Here is a 21,229-nt window from a genome sequence, read left to right on the forward strand (position 1 = left end):
CAAGGCCGGGGGCCGGCGAGCGGAGCCCACCCCTTCTCCTGGGCCTCCTGTCCTGGACAAACAAGAGCCGTGGCCCCCCTTCACAGGGCCCAGGAATGACTTCTGCCCCACGAAGCACCAGCAGGGCCCGAGGCACAAGGGGGCTTCCTTAGAGGACCCAGGGCAGCAACGACGCCCGCTGCCTGGTCCCGATCACTTCCGTGGCCGGGGGGACCCTCAGACCTGCCTTCATGTTCGCCAAGTCCAAGCAGAAGGCTGCCTGACCCGTCCAGAGGCAGCTCCCAGGCCCTCAGTGGGGGGGGTGCAGGGGGGCTTCACTAAAGCAGCTGGGCGCCTGCCCCCCCCGCCCCCACCTCCTCCTGCCCCCCTCCCCCAGTGCCCCCCCAGCCCCACCTCCTCCTGCCCCCCTCCCCCAGTGTCCCCCCAGCCCCCCTGCTCCTGCCCCCCTCCCTGCTCCTGCCCCCCTCCCCCCTCCCGCCACGGGGCAGCGGGCACCTTTTCTGCACGATGAGGTTGATGTTGCGCAGGGCCACGTACTGCAGCTCGGGCTCGGCCGACAGCAGGGTGACCAGGGGCGGGGCCAGCTTCTTGAGCAGGGTGCTGTAGTAGTCCAGGTCCTTGGAGAGCATCTCCATGAACTTCATCAGCACCTTCACTGCCGACAGCACCACGGCGGAGTTGGCGTGAGAGAGCCGGGGGGTCACACGCTCGCAGATGCTGAAGAGAAACCGCGTCCCCCATTCGCAGCAAACAAAAGAGAGGGGGACCAGAGAGGGGGCTGGGATCTGCCAGGAATCCCAGCATGCATTTGGGGGCACCGGATGCCAGGCAAGGGAGACGGTGCAGCCCCCTCACCACTGACTCGGGGGCGGGGCCCTTGGCCACTGGCAGTTGGGGGGGAAAGCGGGGGCCGGGCCTCCTCCGGGTCAGGACTGACCTTCAAGCACTTAGGGCAGAGAAAGGAAGCAAGCCGGGCCCACAGAGCTCCAAGTCTGGGGCCCTTAGAGTGGGGGATGGAAGCCCCCGGGACCCCTCTCAAGCTCACCTCTGGGCTTCCCGGTCGTCCTTGGGCATGTAGTTAGCCAGGCAGTCCAGGATGAAGATCTGCCCCCACTCGGTGCACTCGTTCAGGGCCGTCAGCAGCTTGTTGATCGACTGCGGGTTCAGGTCCAGGAGGTTGCTGCTGGGGTGAGACTCGGCTATCTCCGAGAGGGCGGCCACGGCGTTGGCCACCACCTGCGGGGAGGCCGGGAGTCAGGGGCCCAGGCCCGGAGCCCAAAGCTCAGTGAGGTCTGAGCCCCCCTCCCCCCCATTGCTACTGGCTCCCGCGGAGCCGGGCCGTGTCCCTGCAGCTGCCTGGGACCTGCTCTCGGCCTGGCTGACACGCTCGGGCCCGCGACAGCTCCTCCACCTGTTAGACGGGCCCCAAACCTCCATGTGTCAGACGAGGCCGGGGGCGACCACAGGGGCGCCTTTGGGATGATGCTCCCCTCCCACACAGGCTCCCAGGCCAGCAGGGAGAAGCGAAGGGGCCCACGCTCGGACGTCGGGGCCCGCCCATGCCAAGGTCCACTTCCCGAGGAGGCCGGAGAGAGCTCCAGGGTCCTGGTGAACCTTGGCCCCCGGGCTCGGGCCTCACTGTCTGGCAGAGGCTGGGGACGTCACAACTGCCTCCCCAGGACCCGGGACAGAGGCTGATCTGTCTCTCCCCTGGCTGCCTCCGAAGCCCTGGCACCCGGGGAGCAGGACACTGGGTAGGGACGCCTCAAGGGGCGTGTTCTGGCAGAGAGAAGCTGAGGGCCCCTAGAGGCGCCCACCCTGGCAGAAATGGGGGCTCAGAACCAGGAGCTGGCTGCTGAGAGAAATCATGGGGGTGCAGGGAGGGGCGCCCGGGTCTGGAACCAGAAAAGCCACTTTTTAATCCTGGCTCCTCTCCCTCTGGGCAGCACTGGAGCCGCCTCTCCCCTCCCTTGGAGCCTCAGTTTCCTCATCTGTCACCTGGGCTCGTCCTGCCCGCCTCAGGGGGCGGCTGGGAGAAGGAGCCCTGTCCACAAGCTGGGGAGGGTCACCCCGCACCCTCTGGAGTCCCCTCCAAAGCCTGCTTGTGCTCTCTGTGTCTGTCTCTGACACACACAACCACGACTCCCTGCTGGGGTGGGGGGTGGGGGGTGTCGCACTGCTGGAGGGAAGCTCCACACCAGGACTTCCTTCACCAAAGGAACCGAGGTCGGACACAAACGGGTCCCATCGCTCCAAACACAGAGGGAGCCATGGCTGGGAAAGAACAGCCTGTGTCCTGTGAACGGCCCAGCAAGGGCGTGGCTCTTGGTGTGGGGACAGGTCGGGACAGGCTCCAGGACCTCGAGGCAGAAACGGGGGGACCCCGGGCTCAGGGCGGGGGGCGCTGGCTCACCATGGGGTTGGAGTCTGAGATGAGGTCCTTCAGGGTGTCTAGGAAGCCCTGGTCCTCCACCAGCTGGGCATTGATGTCGTGCAGCTTGGCCACGCACACGGCAGCCGTCTTGCGCACGTAAGGGTCCTCGTCCTTCAGGCACTTGCGGAGAGGCTCGCACAGATACTCCGTGATCTTGTCCACTCGGATGCAGCCCATGGTCCGCACGGCCAGGGCCCGGATCAGGGGGTTGGGGTCCTCGCAGTCCTGAAGGGTTAAACGCAGGGGCTTGTCTCATTCCCAAAATTCCCCAGAGGTTCCAGAGACCACCCGCAGGAGCCCAAGCCGGAAGCACGAGGCTCACGGGCCCAGATGCCAGGGGTAAGCGATCTAACAGAAACCTTTCTTAGCTGGTGCCCCAGAGAGATCCTGTGGGGTCCCAGAATCCATAGGAGGCCACCATGTAGGGGAAAAGCAATGAGGAGAGAGAGGAAGAGAGAGACAGAGAGAGGGAGAGAGAGGAGGGAGGAAGGGAGGGAAAGAGCGAGCAAGCGAGCGTCCCTTAAGATTCCTGCTGAGGATGATTTCAGAAGGGCCTGGAGAGACTTAGATGAACTGATGCTAAATAAAGTGAGTAGAACCAAGAGAACACGGTGCACAGCAACAAGATTATGTGATGATCAGCTTTGACAGACGAGGCTCTTTTTAACAACGAGGTGATTCAGGCCAGTCCAGTGACCTTGTGATGGGAGAGCCAACTGCACCCAGAGGGGGGACTGTGGGGACTGAGTGTGGAGCACAATATGGTACTGTCACTTTTTTTTCCCCTGAGACAATTGGGGTTAAGTGACTTGCCCACGGTCACCAGCTAGGGAGTTTTAAGTGTCTGAGGGCAGATTTGAACTCAGGTCCTCCTGACTTTAGTGCTCTATCCACTGCAGCACCGAGCCGCCACTTTTTTGTTGTTTGTTTGCTTGATTTTTTTCTTTCTCACTTTCCCCCTTCTTGACCTGATTTTTCTTGCACAGCATGATGAGTGTAGAACTAAGTACAGAAGAAGTGCACGTTTAACCCATACTGGATTACTTGCTGTCTAGAGGACGAGATGGGAAGGAGGGAGAAAAACTTGGAGCCCAGCTCTCTCTGCATGTATTTTGAAAATATTAAAAAAACTAAAAATGAATTAATTAAAAAAAAATTTTAAAAGCTTCCTGCTGAAACCTGCCGCGACCAGTGTGACGGGGGCCCAGGTTTGAGGGCCCGGGTCCCACTCACCTTCACAAAGGTGTTGACGGCCATGATGGCCATGTCCGGCTGGCTTTTGGCATAATTCATCAGGTACAGGTACACCAGCTTCTTCAGCTCGAGGTTGTCGGTCTGCATACAGTTCACCACATCGGGGAAGAGGGCGCTGGGGAATCAAAACAGATCAATGGGCCTGGGTCGGGCCTTCTGGGGAGAAGGCGAGGGGAGCAGCCTCAGGGGAGCAGTAAGAGTGAGAGAGGAGCTGGAGGAAGATGCAAAGGGAGGGAGGGGCTCCCATGTCCTTGGCTACCAGGACTTCTGAGAGGCCTGGGGGTGCGAGGGCCCTTCTAAGGTGGCTGTCTTGGTTCTGTGAACAAGTCCCAAGAAAGGGTCCTGCGGGTCTCCCTCCCCTGAGGTGCTCAGCCTCAGCCCGGGACGCTGCCTCGTCCCTGCGCCCTTTGGCTCACAGCTCAGGACCCGGCTTTCAAACAGGTGCATGGGGGAGCTCGGTGTTCTTTGGGGGACCCAGCTTTAGCCTCCCTTTCACCTCCCTCAAATTCTTAAGGCAAATACAGAGAAAGGCAGGGAAAACCTCTGAAGGGCCTAAAGCCACCGTCCCCGAGGGAGAGAAGGCCGGAGGCCGAAGGAGCAGCTGACGAGCCTGACTCCTGAGCAAAGCAGGATGGTGTAAGCCAGACCACTAGAGCCGCCTCCTCCATGGGGAGGGGACGCTGGCGCTCCCCTTAAGGCGATGCTGCTCCGGAGGCCCCTGGTTTGGAAAGCAGCCCGGCGGAGCCAGCTCTCCTGCCAACAAGGGGGCCGAGGGCTCGGGAAGGAGACCTGCTCCTCCTGGGTTATCGAGGCCCTTCCTCTGTGGGCGACAGCCTCTGAGGACACTGGGCCAGTGCTGGCTCCCAGGGAAGGGGGGAAGCGTTTGTGTGTGTATGGGCCCGGCCTATGTTAGCGGGTCATTCCATCTGTCACGTGACTGCTACCAGGAACTCTTGGCCAGAGGTCTGAGAACTTGTTTTTTAACATTGGTTGAAAATCCTATTTCAACAGGATGGGTTTCTTTTGTAATCTGACACTTATTTTATCCCATTAAAAACAGGAGCCTGAGCAGGGGATCCCGACACAAGGAAGGGGACGCGGTCCTGCCCCAGGAGAATCCTCAGCGTGACCCAGGCGCTGCCCTCGGGGGGCTTAAGGTCCGGCAGGCTGCGCCACAGAGGGCCCAACGAGGCCAGACCAGAGGAGGAGTGACCCTGCCCCAGAAGGAGGGCGGCCTCTTTTTTGTTTTGTTTTGGTTCTGGAAACAACTCCCTCCCCCTCCTGGATAGAACCTGAGAATGGCCCTGCCCGTGTCCCCACCCCTTCTGCAAGCATCCCCGGGGCTCTCTCCCACCTGACATCTTTGCCCACGGTCATGGACGCAATCACTTTCTTCACAGCTTCCTTCTTCTTTTCCTTCTTGTCACTATTGAGCTCTGCCTTCAGCTCAAAGATCTCCCCTGGAAAAGAGTGGGTGATGGTCAAGCCAGAGCACAGGTTTGGGGGGGCTCGGGGAGGGGGAGGAACTTCCCATGAGCCTGGCAGAGGGAGGCCAGATTACGGCCCCCCAGAGCCCTGTTCTAGAGGCGGGGAGGGCCGAGGCAGACAAGAGGCTGAGGGGACATTACGGCTCATCGAGGGCCAACTGGGTCTGGGTCAGCTGACCTCCTGCGATCCCTGCCTGGGGGCCTTTCCTGGAATATCTCCTGAAAGTGCCTGGTCAGGCTTTCACTTCCTGATCCACGTCAGGCCGGATCAGGCCCTTTTGTGCTGAACATGGGAATCCACGCCCTGACCCCCAAAGGAATGGGGAAGTGGTGGGGACTAGGACTCCTGGCTTCTCTGAGCACACCCACACTAGGGCTGGGGGGCAATCAGGGCTGTTGTGCCTCAGTTTCCCTTTCAGGGTATGAAAGTGAGTCCTCCCACTTCCTCTGTGCTGAGACCTTTAGAGGGATACTATGGAGGTGAAAGGCAGCTCTCTGGTGGGAGGGGGCCCCCACAGGTCATCTCCCCCATCCCCCAAAGTTCCTGGCTAGCTGGCTTAGGAGACAGGGTAGCCAATAACAAAAGGGGAAGCAGAAAGCATCCAGGGGCTGGGATGACCCCGGGAAGTGGGGGAGGTGTCTCGAGGCTGAAATACAACAAGCAGGGTTAACAACCCCCCTGGGGCTCAGCTGGCAAAGTAGCTCAGCCGGAAGGAACCGGGTGGGCCTGGCTGGTCCTTCCTGGGAGCCGGGCTGCTGCTTCCTGCACCCTCGGCCTTCTCTCCTTTCCCGTAAGCCCTGTGGCCCCAGAAGGTTCTGAGGCGGGCGGCTCAGGCGGCTCCCTCGAGTCATGCTGGGCTGCCTATATCCCTGGCAGCTGATGGGGTCAAAGGGGGATCTGTGACCAGAAGGGAGCCTCCCTTTCCTCCCATGCTCGGCACAGGCCTTGGCACATCTGACTGGGCAGGAAGGAGGAAGGACCAGACAGACTGAGACCCTTGAGGCCGGTGTCCATGAGGGGGTCACTCCTCCTGCCCATCATCTCCACCAGCTTCTGCGCCTCCATCTTCAGGGGAGAGGGATGCCCGCCCCCCATAACCCACAGGGAGTGGTCGGGCCAGGCTCCTGGACCCCTTCCAGGGCAGTACCTTTCTTGGTGGTGGTGAAATACTTGGAGTCAGTCATGTTGGTCCCTGGATTGGTGGCAGAGCTCTGCAAGGACAAGGAAGAAAAAGAAAGGCTTCATCTCCCAGAACCTGCCAGGGAGGCCATGACACAGCACTGGGGCGCAGAACTTCAGAAACTGGGGGCCCGAGGGAGGCCCGGTGCCTGCCTGGTCCAAAGCAGCGGGAGTGGGTCTTGGCCCGGCAGGCCCCAGGGAGCGCGCGGTGCCCCCCGATGCTGCCCACGTGCCCTGCTCAGGGGCCAGAGGCCCGGCTGCCACCAGCGGCTCCAGTCGGGGACGGCGCCAGGCCCTCCTGCCCAGACACTTACTAGCTACACGATCCCGGACGAAGCCCTTAACCTTTCTGAACCTGAATCTCCCCATCTGTAAAGTGGGTGGGGGCTGGAGTCAAAGCCACTAAGGGTCCTCCCAGCTCTAAGCCCATGGGCCTAACTGGACAGACAGAAGGGTGTTAGCGCCGACACCAGCTGCGGTGAGGAGGCTCTCTCTCATAAGGAGACTCGGCCCCTGCAGCCCCGTCTGTCCTCAGGGAAGAAAGGTGCCTTGGAAGCATCCCCAAGTCCTTTCAAGCCACCGCTTCCTGACCGGGAGGCTGGGGTTCGAGACTGATGGAGGAGGTGCCACGTCACAGGCCTTCAGAAGAGGCGCCTTCTCCTCCGCTCTCTGAGGGGGGAGAGGAGGAAGCTCCCGCTCCAAGCTGAACAACATCCACACTGGGCACAGTCCTTGCTGGGGGGAAAGCGCCTGCCTGCTTCCGTGTCACAAAGAAGAAAAAAGTGACTTCTGTTTTATTCTGCAAAACGAAACAGGAACGTGGCGTCTCCCTGATGTGAATGCAGAGAAACACGGAACAGGGCACGAGGCGGCAGGGAAGGGGCAGCTTTGGGCTTCTAAAGGTTAGAGGGCACGATGGGCACCAATGTGCCTTAGAACCAAGTGGGGGTTGGGAGGAGTTGAGGAGGCCAACCTTTGCTCTCCTCCAGGCTCCGCTCAAAGTCCCCAGCAGCCCCTTCCTTCTCTGGCCAGGTCTCCCTAAGGCTTCCTTTTGCCCTTACTGAGTCTACACCTGCTTGTGGGGCAGAAGCTGGGCACAGGAGGCTCCCTTCCCATCTGACAGCCTTTCCAACACCTGAAGATGGCCGGGCCGGCCCTCACCCTTCAGCCCACCTTTGTCTTCCTTCCTCAGACCAGTCTCTCAAACCTTTGCTGCCCAGTTGTGAGCCACCCACGTCCATGTTTGCTTTTGATATGAGCTGTTTTTTCCCCGAGTTCAAACCTGGCCTCAAACCCTTACTAGCTGAGGGACCCTGGATACTTCACTTGCTCTGCCTCAGTTTCCCAATCTGTAAAATGAGCTGGACAAGGACATGGCAAGTCCCTCCAGGATCTCTGCCAAGAAAACCCACCAAAGAGGGGGACATGAGTGGAATGACAAATAACAAGCCGCGCTTCTGGGGCGTCCCACTGCAGTTGGGTTGGCTTTCCTTGAGGCCCAACAAGAAGCGCGGGGGTGGGGGGAGGAGGAGGGAGTAGAAGAAAGATCTTATCAGTCACCTGAGCCTTCACAAAACTTAGGGTTAATGTCCCAGTCAAGTAAACTGGCCTCTTACACCTGGCTCCTAAGGGTTGGGAAACCCTTCTGCAGGTGAGCAGAGCCTCCCTTTCCCGGCCATTGCTGCCCAAGAGTCTGGCAGGAGCCTCAAAGGCTCCCAGCACCCCGGGGTTTGTGAGGATTAGGGCCCCGGCCCAGGACAGGGACTCTCTGGAAGAGGAAATTCCCTGTTATGCAGATCCTGGTCACGTGATCACCCCAGAGCCCAGCCAAAAACAGATGGGTCGGATTCACCAGCCCCCAAAGGGAAGCCAAACCAGATTAAAATGGAATTGGGAAATGTTTTACAAAACAGAGAAAAAGACGCGGTCACACAGATGGTGAGAGCTTGTGGCTTCCCAAGTCAATATGTCCCCCCCTCCCCCAGCCATCCATCTCCTTTTGGGCCCGACACCATTGGTCTGGGGCGCTCAGCCAGGCCCGGTCCAGCTCTCCTTCCACCGTGCCCCTCTGCCAGGTCGCCATGTCCGTGTCCCGCTCTGTGACCCCTTGGGGCGTGGTTTGCCATTTCTCTCTCAGGGTCATTTGACAGACAAGAAAACTGAGGCGAAGAAGGTTAAGTGACCTGCCCAGAGTCCCAAGCTAGAAGGTGCCGGGGCTGGACTTGAACCCAGCCCTTCCTGCCTCCAAGGCGGCCACATTCTCCGCTGTGCCAGGAGACCAGAGGCCCTAGAGTCTGTGTCTGGGTTCCCGCGGCATCTCCCGCTCCGGCCGGGCCAGTGCAGCCCCGCGTTTGAGGGAAGCGGGAACGTCACTGGGGGCGAATGCTTCCCTATCCTAGGAGGACAAGCTGGGCCAGGCTAGAAGGCCACAGCCGGTAATGCGACGCCATTTCTGGAAGGCTTCTAGAAGGGTTTATCCCTGTGATAAACAGGTCCAGAGGAACACATGAGGAAATGAAACAAGCCCTGTCAAGGTCACTCTGCAATGGCTGAAGCTAGAAGGAAACACAAACGCTGTCTGGATGTGTCTACACTCCAGTTACCATAGGAACAGACTCAGGGAGACCTCGGGGGCTGCCTGGTGCAACCCCCTCTTTTTGCGGAGAAATGAGATGAGCGCCCCAAGTCCCACGGCTAAGGCGGAGCTGAGGCTGGAATCCAAAGCGTGGGCCCTAATGTGAGGGGGGCAAAAGCCTCTGAGGAGCCAACTTCTCCAGGGAGAACTTCACCTTCCCTCATCCCCAAGGGACACTGTGCTCTTCTGGATCCACGTCTCCCTTAGAACCTCCCTCCTGGTTTTATAACAAATGGCTTCATCTGGGTTAAAGATGATGACACAGGAAGACCCTTGGGAAAAGATGCGTGCAGAACAAGATTAGAAGTCCTCCCTGATTCCCCAACCACCAGCAGTTCCTCTCTCTCTCCCCATTTATCAATGAAATCACTTTTAACTTTGCAAGGAACTTCATAAAAGTATCTTATTTTTTCTCACCTTAACTCTAGGAAAAGGAGCATTTATTCTCCTTTTACAGAGGAACAAACCAAGGCTATGAAGGATCATACTAGGGAACCTCAGAGCCTGCTTTAAACTTGGCTTCCCTTCCAAGCCCAGGACTCCGTACTCTATGGCATCCCCTACCTGCCGCTGATTGTGTCCCCCAGCGGAAAGACTGTAAGCCCCTTGAGGATGGTGCTAGTCTCCTTTCTGTCTTTGCATCTCCAATGCCTAGAACGCAGGAGGCGATGATTCAACGCTTGTGGGCCGACATCTACCTGAAGCCCCTCTGGGCCATCTGATGGGGTCTCCCAGGCTCCAGCCCCTGCAGGCAGGTGATACCGGGAGCAGGGTGTGTTTGGGCTTGGGTAGGGACATGGTGGGACATTAGGATGGAAAGTGCTCCCTTGGAGTGCAGGGACAGGGAGCTCCCTCGCCACCTGCCAATGGAAGCCCCTGCTCATCTCCTATCGCACACTGGGTGAAACCTGCTGCTCGGACTCCTAGAGCCGGCTGCCAGATTATTCCGGGCCCTCAGTGGTGTTGTGACCCTGATTACAAGGGAGGAAAGAGAGGCTTCCCTTTGGGGAACCTCGGGAGCGAAGGAGAAGGGGCCTGCTCCCCAGTCACCGAGGTCTCTCACGTTGCGACAGTTTATTTCTCTGGATCGCCGCCTCCTCGCAGCCGCTAAGCAGCCCGTCCCAGAATCGACCTGAGGTCGCCTTATTCCTATTCTGCAGGCGCTTCCCGCCCATCACTGCTGCAGAGATCCCAGAGGGAGAAGCTGCAGAAGTCTGATTCCTTTGAAGTCAGATCATGGTCGTTTTTAAAGGGAGAAAGTGACATCCTTTCTGAAACCTGTCACGCTGCAGGGAGGGAGTGGGGACACAAGCAGCCTTGAGCCTCAGCCACAAAAGCATCCCCTGAACCTGCTCTCTCCCTGAGAATTATTCACCTTTTCTATGTTTTTTGGGAGAGACGCATCACAGAAGAGCTCAGACTCGGTACAGGCTGCTGTTCCCGGGGCCTCAGTTTGCTCATCACGACAACGCTTGGCGTTGCTAAGAGCAAAGGAGAGAATTTAGGGAAAGTGTGAGCTGAGGCCGCGGGGGCTGTGGCTGTTGGAGCCGGAGATGTGGCCTGGCCTCCTCACACCCAGAAGGAAGCCGCCCCTCTTCCTCCCGTGAATGTTGGAGCAGAGTTAGAGATGCCAGAGGAAGCTCCGCTGTCTCCCTGGCACGACTTGGGCTCCACCTGCAGCCCCCGGAGGAAGCGCGGTCACGCTCCAACGAGCCCCTGATTCCTGCCGAGGTTCGCATCAGCTGCCCCAGGCTGAGCTGCGGGGGCCGTGTGTGCGGGGCTGACCAGGCTCACTGCTGCTGAAGGACAGAACAGTCGTAGAGTCATCTGCTCACGTCCTCAATTATTGTGGTCAAATCCAAGTTTTCCCTGAGTCTTGGTAAATGGGGGCCTCAAGGGAAAGGAAGATGGTCACCGCAAAAGGCTGTGGCTGCCGCCCCCACCAGGAGATCCCTCGGCCCACACCGACGGTCAGGCCAAAGCCTCCCGGCTTCTGGGACCCAATCCTGGGACCAGTCTGTGTCTGGCAGGCCCCTCCCCTCTTGTGGAAGCAGCGGCCCTTCCCCAGCTGAGCGGGGAAGCCAGACCTCCTCTCGTCATTCCTCAGGAGCTAAGGGAGCCTTTGAAGGGCAGGGGACTGAGGCAGCAGTGCTGGAAACAACAGGACGGAAGGGGCCAGAAGCGGGGCGAGAGGTGGGAAAACATTTTCCCTTCTATCTCAAGCAATGCAAGAGGGAGGCGGGGGCTCCAGGGAAATTAGGACAGCAAATCTTTTCTCTCTCACTTTCCTCTCTGATCCAAAGCCCCACAAATGGCAAGTTTTATGAGCCAGTCAATGTGATTTTGAACGCTCCCTCCAAGTCGCTCTCTAAGGGGCAGTCGGGCTTTGGGAGCACAGGCCCAGTTCTGAACCCCAGTTCTGTTAATTTACTCTGTTTGGCAAACTGCTTAACCTCAGGTTCCTCAGCTAGATTTAAATTCTAAATTGATCATCCAAAGGGCATCGCACATGCTCAAAACCAACAAAAAAGCCTGGTGTCCACTGTCATTCTCTCAGGAAGCTTTGGGAAAAAGCCCCACAGAGAGGGCACTACCCACCCTGTGTGTGCCCGTGGCCCAAGGTCAGGAATGGGGTGTGCAACTTGGGCACTTTCTGACCTCATGCCTCTTGAGAAGCCCAGGATGACATAGCCAGGAGTGAAAGAGATTCAAAGACCACCCTCTTACCTCTTCAGGGGAGGGGGCCCCACAATGCCTACACACAAGGCCTACAAGATCCTGTCACCCATCCATTCCTGGAAAAGCACCTAGTAAGTGCTCACTGTGCGCCAAGGACAATCCATGGTGCCCCCTAATGGTTGCAGCTTGCTTGTTCCCCATTCGGCTGGCAGCTCCGGGAGGGCAGAGCTGCCCAGGGCTTAGCACAGTGCCTGATCTCACTTCACACACTCCTGGCTCAAAGGCCCCAGGTAGGCATGACAGCTACAGGGTTTTTCCCTCCATATTGAGGCTAAGAGAACTGAAAAGGGACTTCACCAGGGTTTCAAACCACAGCAAGCAGAGTGAGGCCTCTGGGATGGATGAAGGGGCAATGAGAGGAGCCCCCCTGACAGTGGATGCTGCTGACGCTCTCTGCAGTGCCCACAGGGGCGAATGTGTGGGGGTAGTTCCCCAAAGAGCAGTTAGGAGGGAAGTTATTTGTCACAACATCCAGGAAAATTCAGTCAGATGACAAGCGCCAGTCTGGCAGCCACTAATGCAGAAGTACACAGCGGGCACCAGGGAAACCTGCTGAACAAACGGACGGCGGGAGAGGCTGCCGAGAGGAGAAGTGCGAGGGGAGCCAAGCAGGCAGGATTCTGGGCACTCCAAACCGGGCTGCTTGGGGGCCGCTGACCTGTGCCCAGGGATGGGTACGGGAGGCAGTGGGGGTGCCTGGCAAACAATTAGGGGAGACCTAAGAAAACTGGCCTCTCTGCCCTGGTCTTGTTCAAGGAGTCCTGACATGGAGGACAAGATCACGGGAGCAAAATCAAAAGCCCTGGTCGAGTTCCTCCTCCCAACCCTGTGTGCAACTCTGGGGCAAGTTACAACCTGAGCCTCAACTCTCACCTGTAAAATGGGGCAATCATTCTTGCTCTACCAAACGAGATCATAGACATGCATGCCTGGGAACCTTAAAAGTGTTGGGCTGAAGTGTTTAATTTGGGGAAATCGCTGCCCAAGTTTGCTCTCAGAAAAAAGGCATGTCCTCATCTCTGAGGAGATTACAAGGCTAAATACTCTCTGAAATGGAAGCGCTCGGATCCTCATCCTAGGCTTCTCCTGGGCCTGCTTTGGTTAGATCCGAGGCTGGCACGCTGCCCTCCTCACATGATGCCCTCGGATATGTAAACCCTAATATTCCTGGCATCGAAAAGCAGGAAGGAGCCTTCGTTTCACTGGCAAGCAGCTGGAAAAGCCCCCTCCAGCCCAGATGGGAAAATCAGACAGGTCGGCAAACAAGGAACTTTTCTTCAGTCTTGTTACTGATTGATTTCTCAGCAGTCTCATTCCCTCCTTCTGAGCTCCAGTGAGCCATCCCTTCTCACAAAAAAAAAAAAGAGGCAGGTCTTTCAAGGAAACTCAGTGGAAGGCTGAACCTTCCCCCGTGCCCAGGGCTGTCAGGTGAGGAGGCTGCTGACACTGCAAATTCACCTCTGATCAAGCAAGGGACTCCCTGTGCAAAAAGCTCTCTTCTCTTCGTTAAGAGGCGCTTGATAGTGAGGATTGCAACACGGCCCTCAAGAGCCCTTCTGGGATTGAATTACAGGATATTTTAGTGCCAGACCATCCAGTCTGAACAAAGGGAAACCCAAATTTAGTAACACACCTGGTAAATGCTAGCTCTGTGCCAGTTTATCAAGTTATTGGTCCCTCCCGGGAGTGGATAAAAACTGATTACTCCAAAATCCGATCTCTTGAGGCACATGAGCAACTAAAGGCTTCAAAATTAAAAGGAAAAGAATCCCAGTCAGACTTGCCCCGACGCTATATGCACTTGATTTTGTTTCTGTCCTAATGTTCTAAGTGGAATCCAGTATTGGGGGGTTGGGGGGGGGCGTTTCCACACCAGTCTGCGGGCAACAAAAGGGCAGATGTCAGGCTACAAGCCCTTTCTAGTCTATTCCTTAATTCTCATGCACTTACAAACAGGAGAAACTTTTGAGGAGAACAGTCACCGCTCCCATTTCTATCGCACCTGGGCGTTACCCACAGTGTGGTAGCTGAGAAACATCTCAAGTTATGGGAGCTTCAAAGAGAAGGAAGAGGCCAAAAAAGCTGAGAACCGAAGCATCTGTCCCGGGAGCAATGCTTCAGCAGCAAATGTAATTCCTACAGGCCCCTAGGGCCAAGCACTGGGTCCTTGCAACACAAAGAGCCCCAGTACCAGGTTCAAACGCTGTCTCTGACCCTTATTCTCACGACAACTTGGGGTGAATCAGGTCACCACTGGGAGCTTTCAGTTATCTCCTCTGGAACATGAGGAGACGGCCCTGGACCTCTGCATCTAGTTCCCTCTCACTCCCTGCCCTACCCCCATTTTCTCTGCAATTTCTCAGGACACACTCTAGACACCCACAGGAGGCCCCAAGAAACACTGCCATCCCAGGCAGTTCCCGGACGTGTCAACCATCAGTTGGGGATATTTCTGCGAGACTAGTTTTGTGATCCACAAGTACTGAGCATCCATTCTGTGCACCGCCATCTGCTAGGCACTGAGGGGACACGAGAGAGAGAGAGAGAGAGAGAGAGAGAGAGAGAGAAGACTGTCCTGCTTGAGACAAAACACACACACAACATCCAACTATCACCAAGTGGAATGTATACGTGAAGACCAGCCATAAATACAAGCAAAGCTCAGACACGGCCCACATCACTGTGCCCTTGTGGAGGGGACAACAGTCAACCAAACCAACATCTCTTAAGCTCTTGCTGTGTGCCAGGCCCCGACTTTGGTGCTCCAGAAACAAAGATGAAATAAGATACAGCTGTGCTATACACAGATAATTATGACAGGAGTGAGCTCAGAGTCGAGCCCAGAGTGCCATGAGAAACTAGAGGAGGGAGGGATCACTTTCAGTTCCAGGAGACGAGGATACGTTTCATGGAGTCTGCAGGACCCGGAGGAAAGGGGCTCTTTTCGGGAGGAGACAGACACCGAAGGATGGGGATGTGAAAGGTGTGAGCAAAGGCTGGGTCGGGATAGAACAGGGAATAGTGTGAAATAAGCTTGGGAAGCTAGGCTGGAGGCTGCCTGGAAGGCCGTGGGTTCAGGTGGATACTTCCTATGAAGGGGTTTGGAGAAGAAGAGGGAGGAGTGTGAAGGAGGGAATGGGGAAGAGGCAAATGGAGGCTGACAGACCACTAGGCTGGTGAATTAATGCAAGCAAAAAGGATCAAGGGCCTAAGTCTGTAAAGGTGAAAAACCGGGCTGATGGCGATGATTGTGACACTAGAGATGGAAGCAGGCTGGGCCTCATACGTGTAGGCTTTGGCCCTATGGAAGGCCCGTGGAGGGGGGAAAGGAGAAAAAGGGGCATTAGGATGGAAACAAGCAAGCTGGCCTTCATGGAAAACTGAGGAAACCCAACACTGTGAAAATAAAGAATTCCCAGTGGAAAGCAGCGGGAGATAAGGGCGTCACTGGTAGGAGAATTCTGATTATGGAGAGCCTGGAATGCCCAGATGAAGAATCTGGATTTTATCTGGGAGAGAGTGCTTCTGCCAGAGAGCAAGAGAGAAAAACGTCATCTAAAACCGGCCTCTGAAGGAAATGTTGTTATTTTGGGAACTTAATCTCGGAGGAAGGGCAATTACCCAGTTTCCACCCCTAGACTCACCAAAAGGAACAACAATGACTAGGGTGGTCAGACACACTCTTTGGTAACTAGTTCTTGGGGGATTGAGATGAAATATATCAGCCCTCCCCACCCCCCGAGCAAATTTTTCAGCAAATGACAGCAGCTAAGTAAATAAATGGCAAAAGGGAAAGGAAAGCCAAAGGGGTGGCCGGGCCTGAAAGTCAAGTTGCACCCTCCCCTCACCACCCAGACCGTGGGCCCCTCCCTTGCTGCAGCCACGGACTCCAGAGCACCCCTGGGAGCCTGTTCCCCATCACCATCCCTATGATTTCTCCTCTAATAAAGTGTCAGGACAACCGGCTTAGCCAAGCCCAAGAGGTCAACAATCTACTTGGGCTAAATCCTGCTTATGCTGTCCTGGGCATATTTAAGTCTTTGAAGCAGAGGGATTTTCTCTCCCTTCCCAAACCCAATCCGTGAGCTGCTGAACGCCGGGTTTTGGAAATAATGGCGGTCAGACTTGGATATCAACAACACATCTACTCGAGCGCGGCACAAAGAGACACCTTCCCTCTGCCTCAACTGGGTGATGCGGTGGAGAGAGAAATGCCTGCCGTTAGGAGGACCCGAGTTCAAATCCAGCTTCAAAACCGAACTAGCTGTTTGACCCATAGCAAGTCACTTCACTTCTTTTTGCCTCAGTTTCCTCATCTGCAAAATGGGGATAATAGCACTCCAGGATTGTTGGGGGAGCAAAATGATATTTCTAAACTTGGAAGTGCCACTGGTAGCTTCATGAAGCCTTCCCTGATTTCTGCCAGCTGCTAGTGTCCGCCATAGCAATTTGTCAGTCATCTCCTTGGATTATATTTGTATTTGTTCACTTTATACGCCACATCTATTTGTACAAGTGTTTACCTCATTAGCATTACCTCAAGGTGAGCAGGAACTCTTTTTCTCTGGTAGCCCCCAGTACCTACACACTGGAGAAACTTAAAAAGCACTGGTGGATGACACCAGCATTTATGAATGCTCGTTCACTTAACCCCACGATAGCCCTGAGAGGCAGGTACTAAGGGGGAGCCGGTGGGCACACGGACAGATTTCCGGGCCTGAAGTAGGAAATTGCTCTTGTCTGACTCTCCCTGACCCCACCTGAGTGATACTAGCCTGATCTGCCATTTCCTTCTCCAGCTCACTTGACAAGTGAAGAGACTGAGACAAGCTATTATTATTGTCATCGTCATTATTCTTATCCCCATTTTATGGATGAGGGGCAGAGGCAAAGTGACTTGTAAGCACTGTAGGCAGGATTTGATCTCAGCCCTTCCTGGCTCCCGGCACAATGCTCTATCCATTGCACCATCCCACGGAGATTCTTTAGACGAGCTGCCTCATTTTGCAGGAGAAACCGAAGACCGGAGCCTAAGGCAGCATTATCTCTGATCTGGGAGCCCACAGGCCAACGCGAGTCTGGAATCTGTGACTACAGAAGGCTGATGGACTGGTGGACTCTGGACCGGTCTCCCGTCAGCTGCAAGGAGCTCCCCCCCACCCCACCCCAACTTCCTGATTTCAGGAAAGGTGCCGAGCGCAGGCCTGGAGCCGCGACCAAAAGCTGGCGGCGAGCAGATGCAAAGGCAGATCAGGAGCTGTTGCCGCAGTGACTGGGGGCCCTTCCTGGATCAAGTGGGGAAACCTCCAACTTAGTTTCTTTTCTCTCCATGAGCACATGAAGGAGTCCAGACCCGGGGCTGAGGTGAGAGGAGCCTGGCAGTGGAGGCCAGCACAGCTTCCCAGACCACGGACCTTGGGCAGCCTGGACCTTTCTCCCATGGCACTCTCAGACCAGGACGTAGCATTTGCCACCACAGCCACACATCTCCTCACCTCCTCCTTACCCTCTGAGGCCCAGGCAGTGGTGCGGCAAAAGGGCAAGGCAACAGATGGCTTTAAAGACAGACCATCCCCCTGCTGCCTGAAATGGTCCAAGGAGTTGATAGAATATTCATAAATTGTCTTCAACTCCTCAAGAGACGGGACCTCTGATCAATTCAATCACTCAGCAAATATTTATCCGATGCGTCCGTTTAGGTGGTGTTCCTTCATTCACTTGCATGGCCAATTCTCTGGAAAATTTGCTCTTTTGTTAACAAAGGAGCTGACAGGAAGGAAGCTGGGAACTGATAATTAAAAAGAGCACATCAACATCCTCCATTCCCAATTATCTATCTGTGACACAGAGTATTATCTGGGCACTGAAAGGTCCCGTGGATGGCCGGGTTTCCAGGCAGCCAGATGCCCACTCAGCTTTTATAACAACAGGAATCTGTCACTCCAGCATTTCCTAATGAATTTGGTGCTTTCCTAGGAAGCCAAAACCCCACCATCCAACAGTTTCCGAAGTTGGTGTCTGCTCCAAGGACAATGTCTGCAGAAACAAAATCTTCTACCCCCTGAGCCTGGCTAGTTAGCAAAGGAGTTTTGGGGAGGGTTAAATGGGTTTCACATCTTTTGAATATCCTTAAGAGGAAACTAAATAGGGTCTGGAAAGCCCCAGAACAAAGTTTTCTGAAGGGGGAAGGAAGACACAGCAATGGCCCAGTGCACTTCCCTTAAGTGCTGGGGACTCACTGGGCAGAGGGCAAAGCAGAAAGCCACACTCCCGCCCACAGTCAGCAGATGTGTGCCCCTGTAAGAACCAACTCTGGGGTCACGTTGGTATCAGACAACGTGTCAGAGACAGGGGTCAGAGGGGCTCAGCAGACGACCCACAGGCCCAGGAGCTCAGACTTCCAGCTGGTTTGGTCAGATCGTTTCCTTGTTAAATGGGGATGCAGTAATGATTAGCAAGCTTTTGTTAATTGGATGTAACTAGGAATAAAGATCCCTAGGAAAAAAAAAGGCACTAAGGTAATATTTATATCACAGCTTTCTTAACGAGCATGTGGAAACACTCATACACTCACTAATGCTCACAACATCCAGAAGGGGGGGAGCTGGTGCAGATAGTCTTTTCCCCACGTCACCAACTGAGAAACTGAGTCAAGGTCGGAGAAAGTGAGAATATCAGCAATGGCATCGGGGCTCCAATTACGGCCTCCTGACCTCCCAGGCTGCGCCACATTACAGCAGGACAACAAGGAGCGTGATTCTTCAGGCCAAAAAAGACCCTCACCCCTTTTTAAAAGGGTCACACTGACTCTTCTGTGGCTGAGACCCCCCCCAAAATGCAGTCATGGAAGCCATTCCAGACGCCAACTGCCCCAGAGAGACGAGTGTGAGCGGCACTGGGGCCTGTCCCGTCAGAAGTGTGGCCCAGAATCAGCTGGGGTCATCTGCGTGGAGGGCCTGGTCTGGAAAATGACCAGGCAGCCGGCATGGCACAAGAAATGCTGGATTTGGAGCCAGGAAGAGCTGCTTACCTCTGGCCCTGACTAGCTGTATCCCCCGGGCAGACCAATCGCAGCCCATCTCCCTCAGTTTTCATTAGTAAATGGGCACAAATAATACCTGTGCAGGGTTGTTACGTGGCTCAAATGACCGGGTCCATGTAGAACATTTTGCACATAAAAATGTTGACTCATCATTGATCTTGTCTTTTTACAGAAGAGGAAACCGAGGCTACAGAGCGAGGGAGCTGAGCCAGGTCACCAAGCTGGTTGGTGGCAGAATCAGGTCAGGAGCTCAGACCTCCTGACTCCCCACCCAGCATCCCTGCCGTGACATCACCCTGGCTCTCTACTCTTAAAAACACCTTCCCCGACACCCTCTTTTACAGCGTCAGGGCCCAGGCAGACAAGGCACTAACTGGCTCAGGGGGAGCCGCAGCACAGACCCCTGCCTCCCAAGCCTCCTGAGGGCTCGCCTCGGACACCTCCCAGACAAGGGAGGAGAAGGGAACAGTCTCCCAGAGCCCCGGTTTCGGAATCCGTAACACGAGGGGATCAGTGGTGCCGAGGCCAGAGCCAAACGGAGCCTCTGAGACTCCACGCAGGCCATTTCACCCCTCAGAGAGGGAACAAGAGCCTCCAGGACTGAACCACAACAAGTGTCCTCGGCTGCAGTGCTTAGTGCTGGGTCCGAGAGCTGCCTGACACCCCCCGCTCCTTCAGCTCTAGCGCTGACCCAGCCCCCTCCTCTCCGCTCCCTCAGTGAGCCACAATCTCCAGAGACAAAGGGCTGACCCAAGCCCTCGTCGGCCGGGCCAGGTGCATAACTGGGGGGAGGCAGCTGACCAGCAGGCTCCAGACAACAAAAGGGTCAAGCATCTTCTCCTGCCTAATTAGCCTCGCTCCCCAAATGAGCAGAGAATTCCCAGAAGCCAGGCCTGTGCCCAAGGTCACACAGGGGCCTCCGACACAGGGCTGAATGCTCAGGGACCACTGTTATGTACCAGGGCTGGGGGCACAACGAGTTCCTGTCAGGGCGGTGGGCCATCGAGCCCAGGGTCACACCGGGAGGGACAGCAGAGGGCACCAACCCCACCCCTCATCTGAGACCCAATAACTTGCTCAAGGTCATGTAAGAAGGGTCAGAGGTCAGGCCAGGTGCCTGGGCACCAGGAAGCAGCGAGGGGGGGAGGGGTGCTGTGGACACCTGGACTCCTGATGGAGCCGCTTCCGACCTGCCAGACTCTCTGGCTCTTCGTTTCCCCATCTGTAAAGGGGCTTCCGGTGCCAGTCCTGACCCTTGCTAAAGGGACTCTGGGTGGTCACTTCCTCTCCCCGGGCCTCAGTTTCCCCCCCTTAAAAATGAAGGGGCCGGGCTGGATGACCTCTGAGGTCCTTCCCAACTGGGACGCCCCGGGAGTCCTAGACAAGCGGCCCGGGGGAACGAACGGATGAATGAATGAGTGAGTGAGTCTATGTAACAGTGGCCAGAGGCAGGTCATTTTTGAGGCCCCCCCCCACCTTGTTGTCTTCCTTCCCTCCCTCCCACCTCGCACTGAGGGAGAAGAGAGAGGAAGGGGGAAGGTGGGGGCTGAACTTCGCTCCCCTCGCTCCCCATCACTCGCCTCCTTCCCGTCGCAACCTCTGACCCCTCGCGCCTCGGCCCTGGCCCCTCCCGGCCAGAGGCGGCCGTTGGTCCCCGCCCCCCTGGGCCCTGGCCCCGACCCTCTGACCCACGGGACCCCAGAGGGTTCCCCCCTCGGCTCGCCTCGGCTGAGCTGCACGACGTCCGCGGTCTCGGCCCCGCGCCTGCTCCGCCGACGGCTCAGTCAGTCCGTCCGTCCGCCAGCTCCGACGCCGGCCGCTCTCCGAGAACCGTGGCTGTCACCTGCCGGGCGGAAGTGAGCCTGCGCAGGGGCACTTCCGGTGGACGCTCGGGGCGGGGCGGGGCGCGCTGAGGGGGTGGAGCCAAAAAGAGGAGGTGGAAAAGGAGACGGGAGGAGCTGGGTGGTGCGGAGGGGGCGGAGTCAAGGAGAGACGAGGTGACGGAGGAGGGAAAGGCGGGGCGCTTGCGGTCGGGGAGGAACCAGAAGAGAGGAAGTGGAGGCAGGGGGCGGGGCGATCTCTTGTGGGGAGGAGCCATAAAGAGAGGAGGTGGAGGTGGAGGTGGAGGTGGAGGCGGGAGGGGCGGGGCTTGCCCTAACTACGAGATGTAGGGCAAAAATACTGTTCTTGCCTTCCGGCAGCATGCATTCTAATGGCTCCCAAAGTCTCCTTTTAGAACCGGAAGAGACCGCCTATAAGCTCCATGTGCTACAGCGCTGGGGATGCAAAGACCGGCAGAATATGGTCCCTGCCCTCGAGGAGCTTGCACTCTAATGAGGGAGAGAACCTGGAAACAAGCGGACGCACAAGATGCGGAATAAATTCTCTTAGGGAGGCGCCGCCTCGGTTAGGGAGGGCGCCAGAAGTCGGTCTGGGGATAAAAAGGCCACGGCTCAAC

General features: G+C 56.6%; 1 protein-coding gene across 3 annotated transcripts in view; it reads right to left on the minus strand.

Moving 5' to 3' along the window:
• The window catches only part of AP1B1 (adaptor related protein complex 1 subunit beta 1), a 29,780-nt gene extending 9,150 nt beyond the window's left edge, over positions 1–20,630 (minus strand). For all 3 annotated transcript variants that reach the window (XR_007949708.1, XM_051973071.1, XM_051973070.1), the window contains exons 1-7: positions 20,495–20,630; positions 6,324–6,387; positions 5,043–5,148; positions 3,668–3,803; positions 2,414–2,659; positions 1,046–1,236; positions 496–717 (exon numbers count right to left, since the gene is read on the minus strand). Coding sequence is in view for 2 of the 3 variants with exons in the window: in XM_051973071.1 (XP_051829031.1) it covers positions 496–717; positions 1,046–1,236; positions 2,414–2,659; positions 3,668–3,803; positions 5,043–5,148; positions 6,324–6,360 (938 nt within the window). In the remaining variant the exon portion in view is untranslated. The remainder of the gene's footprint in view (positions 1–495; positions 718–1,045; positions 1,237–2,413; positions 2,660–3,667; positions 3,804–5,042; positions 5,149–6,323; positions 6,388–20,494) is intronic.
• Between the last annotated feature and the right edge of the window lie 599 nt (positions 20,631–21,229).

Source organism: Antechinus flavipes, chromosome 1, assembly GCF_016432865.1.
Source record: "Antechinus flavipes isolate AdamAnt ecotype Samford, QLD, Australia chromosome 1, AdamAnt_v2, whole genome shotgun sequence".
Lineage (NCBI taxonomy): Eukaryota > Metazoa > Chordata > Mammalia > Dasyuromorphia > Dasyuridae > Antechinus > Antechinus flavipes.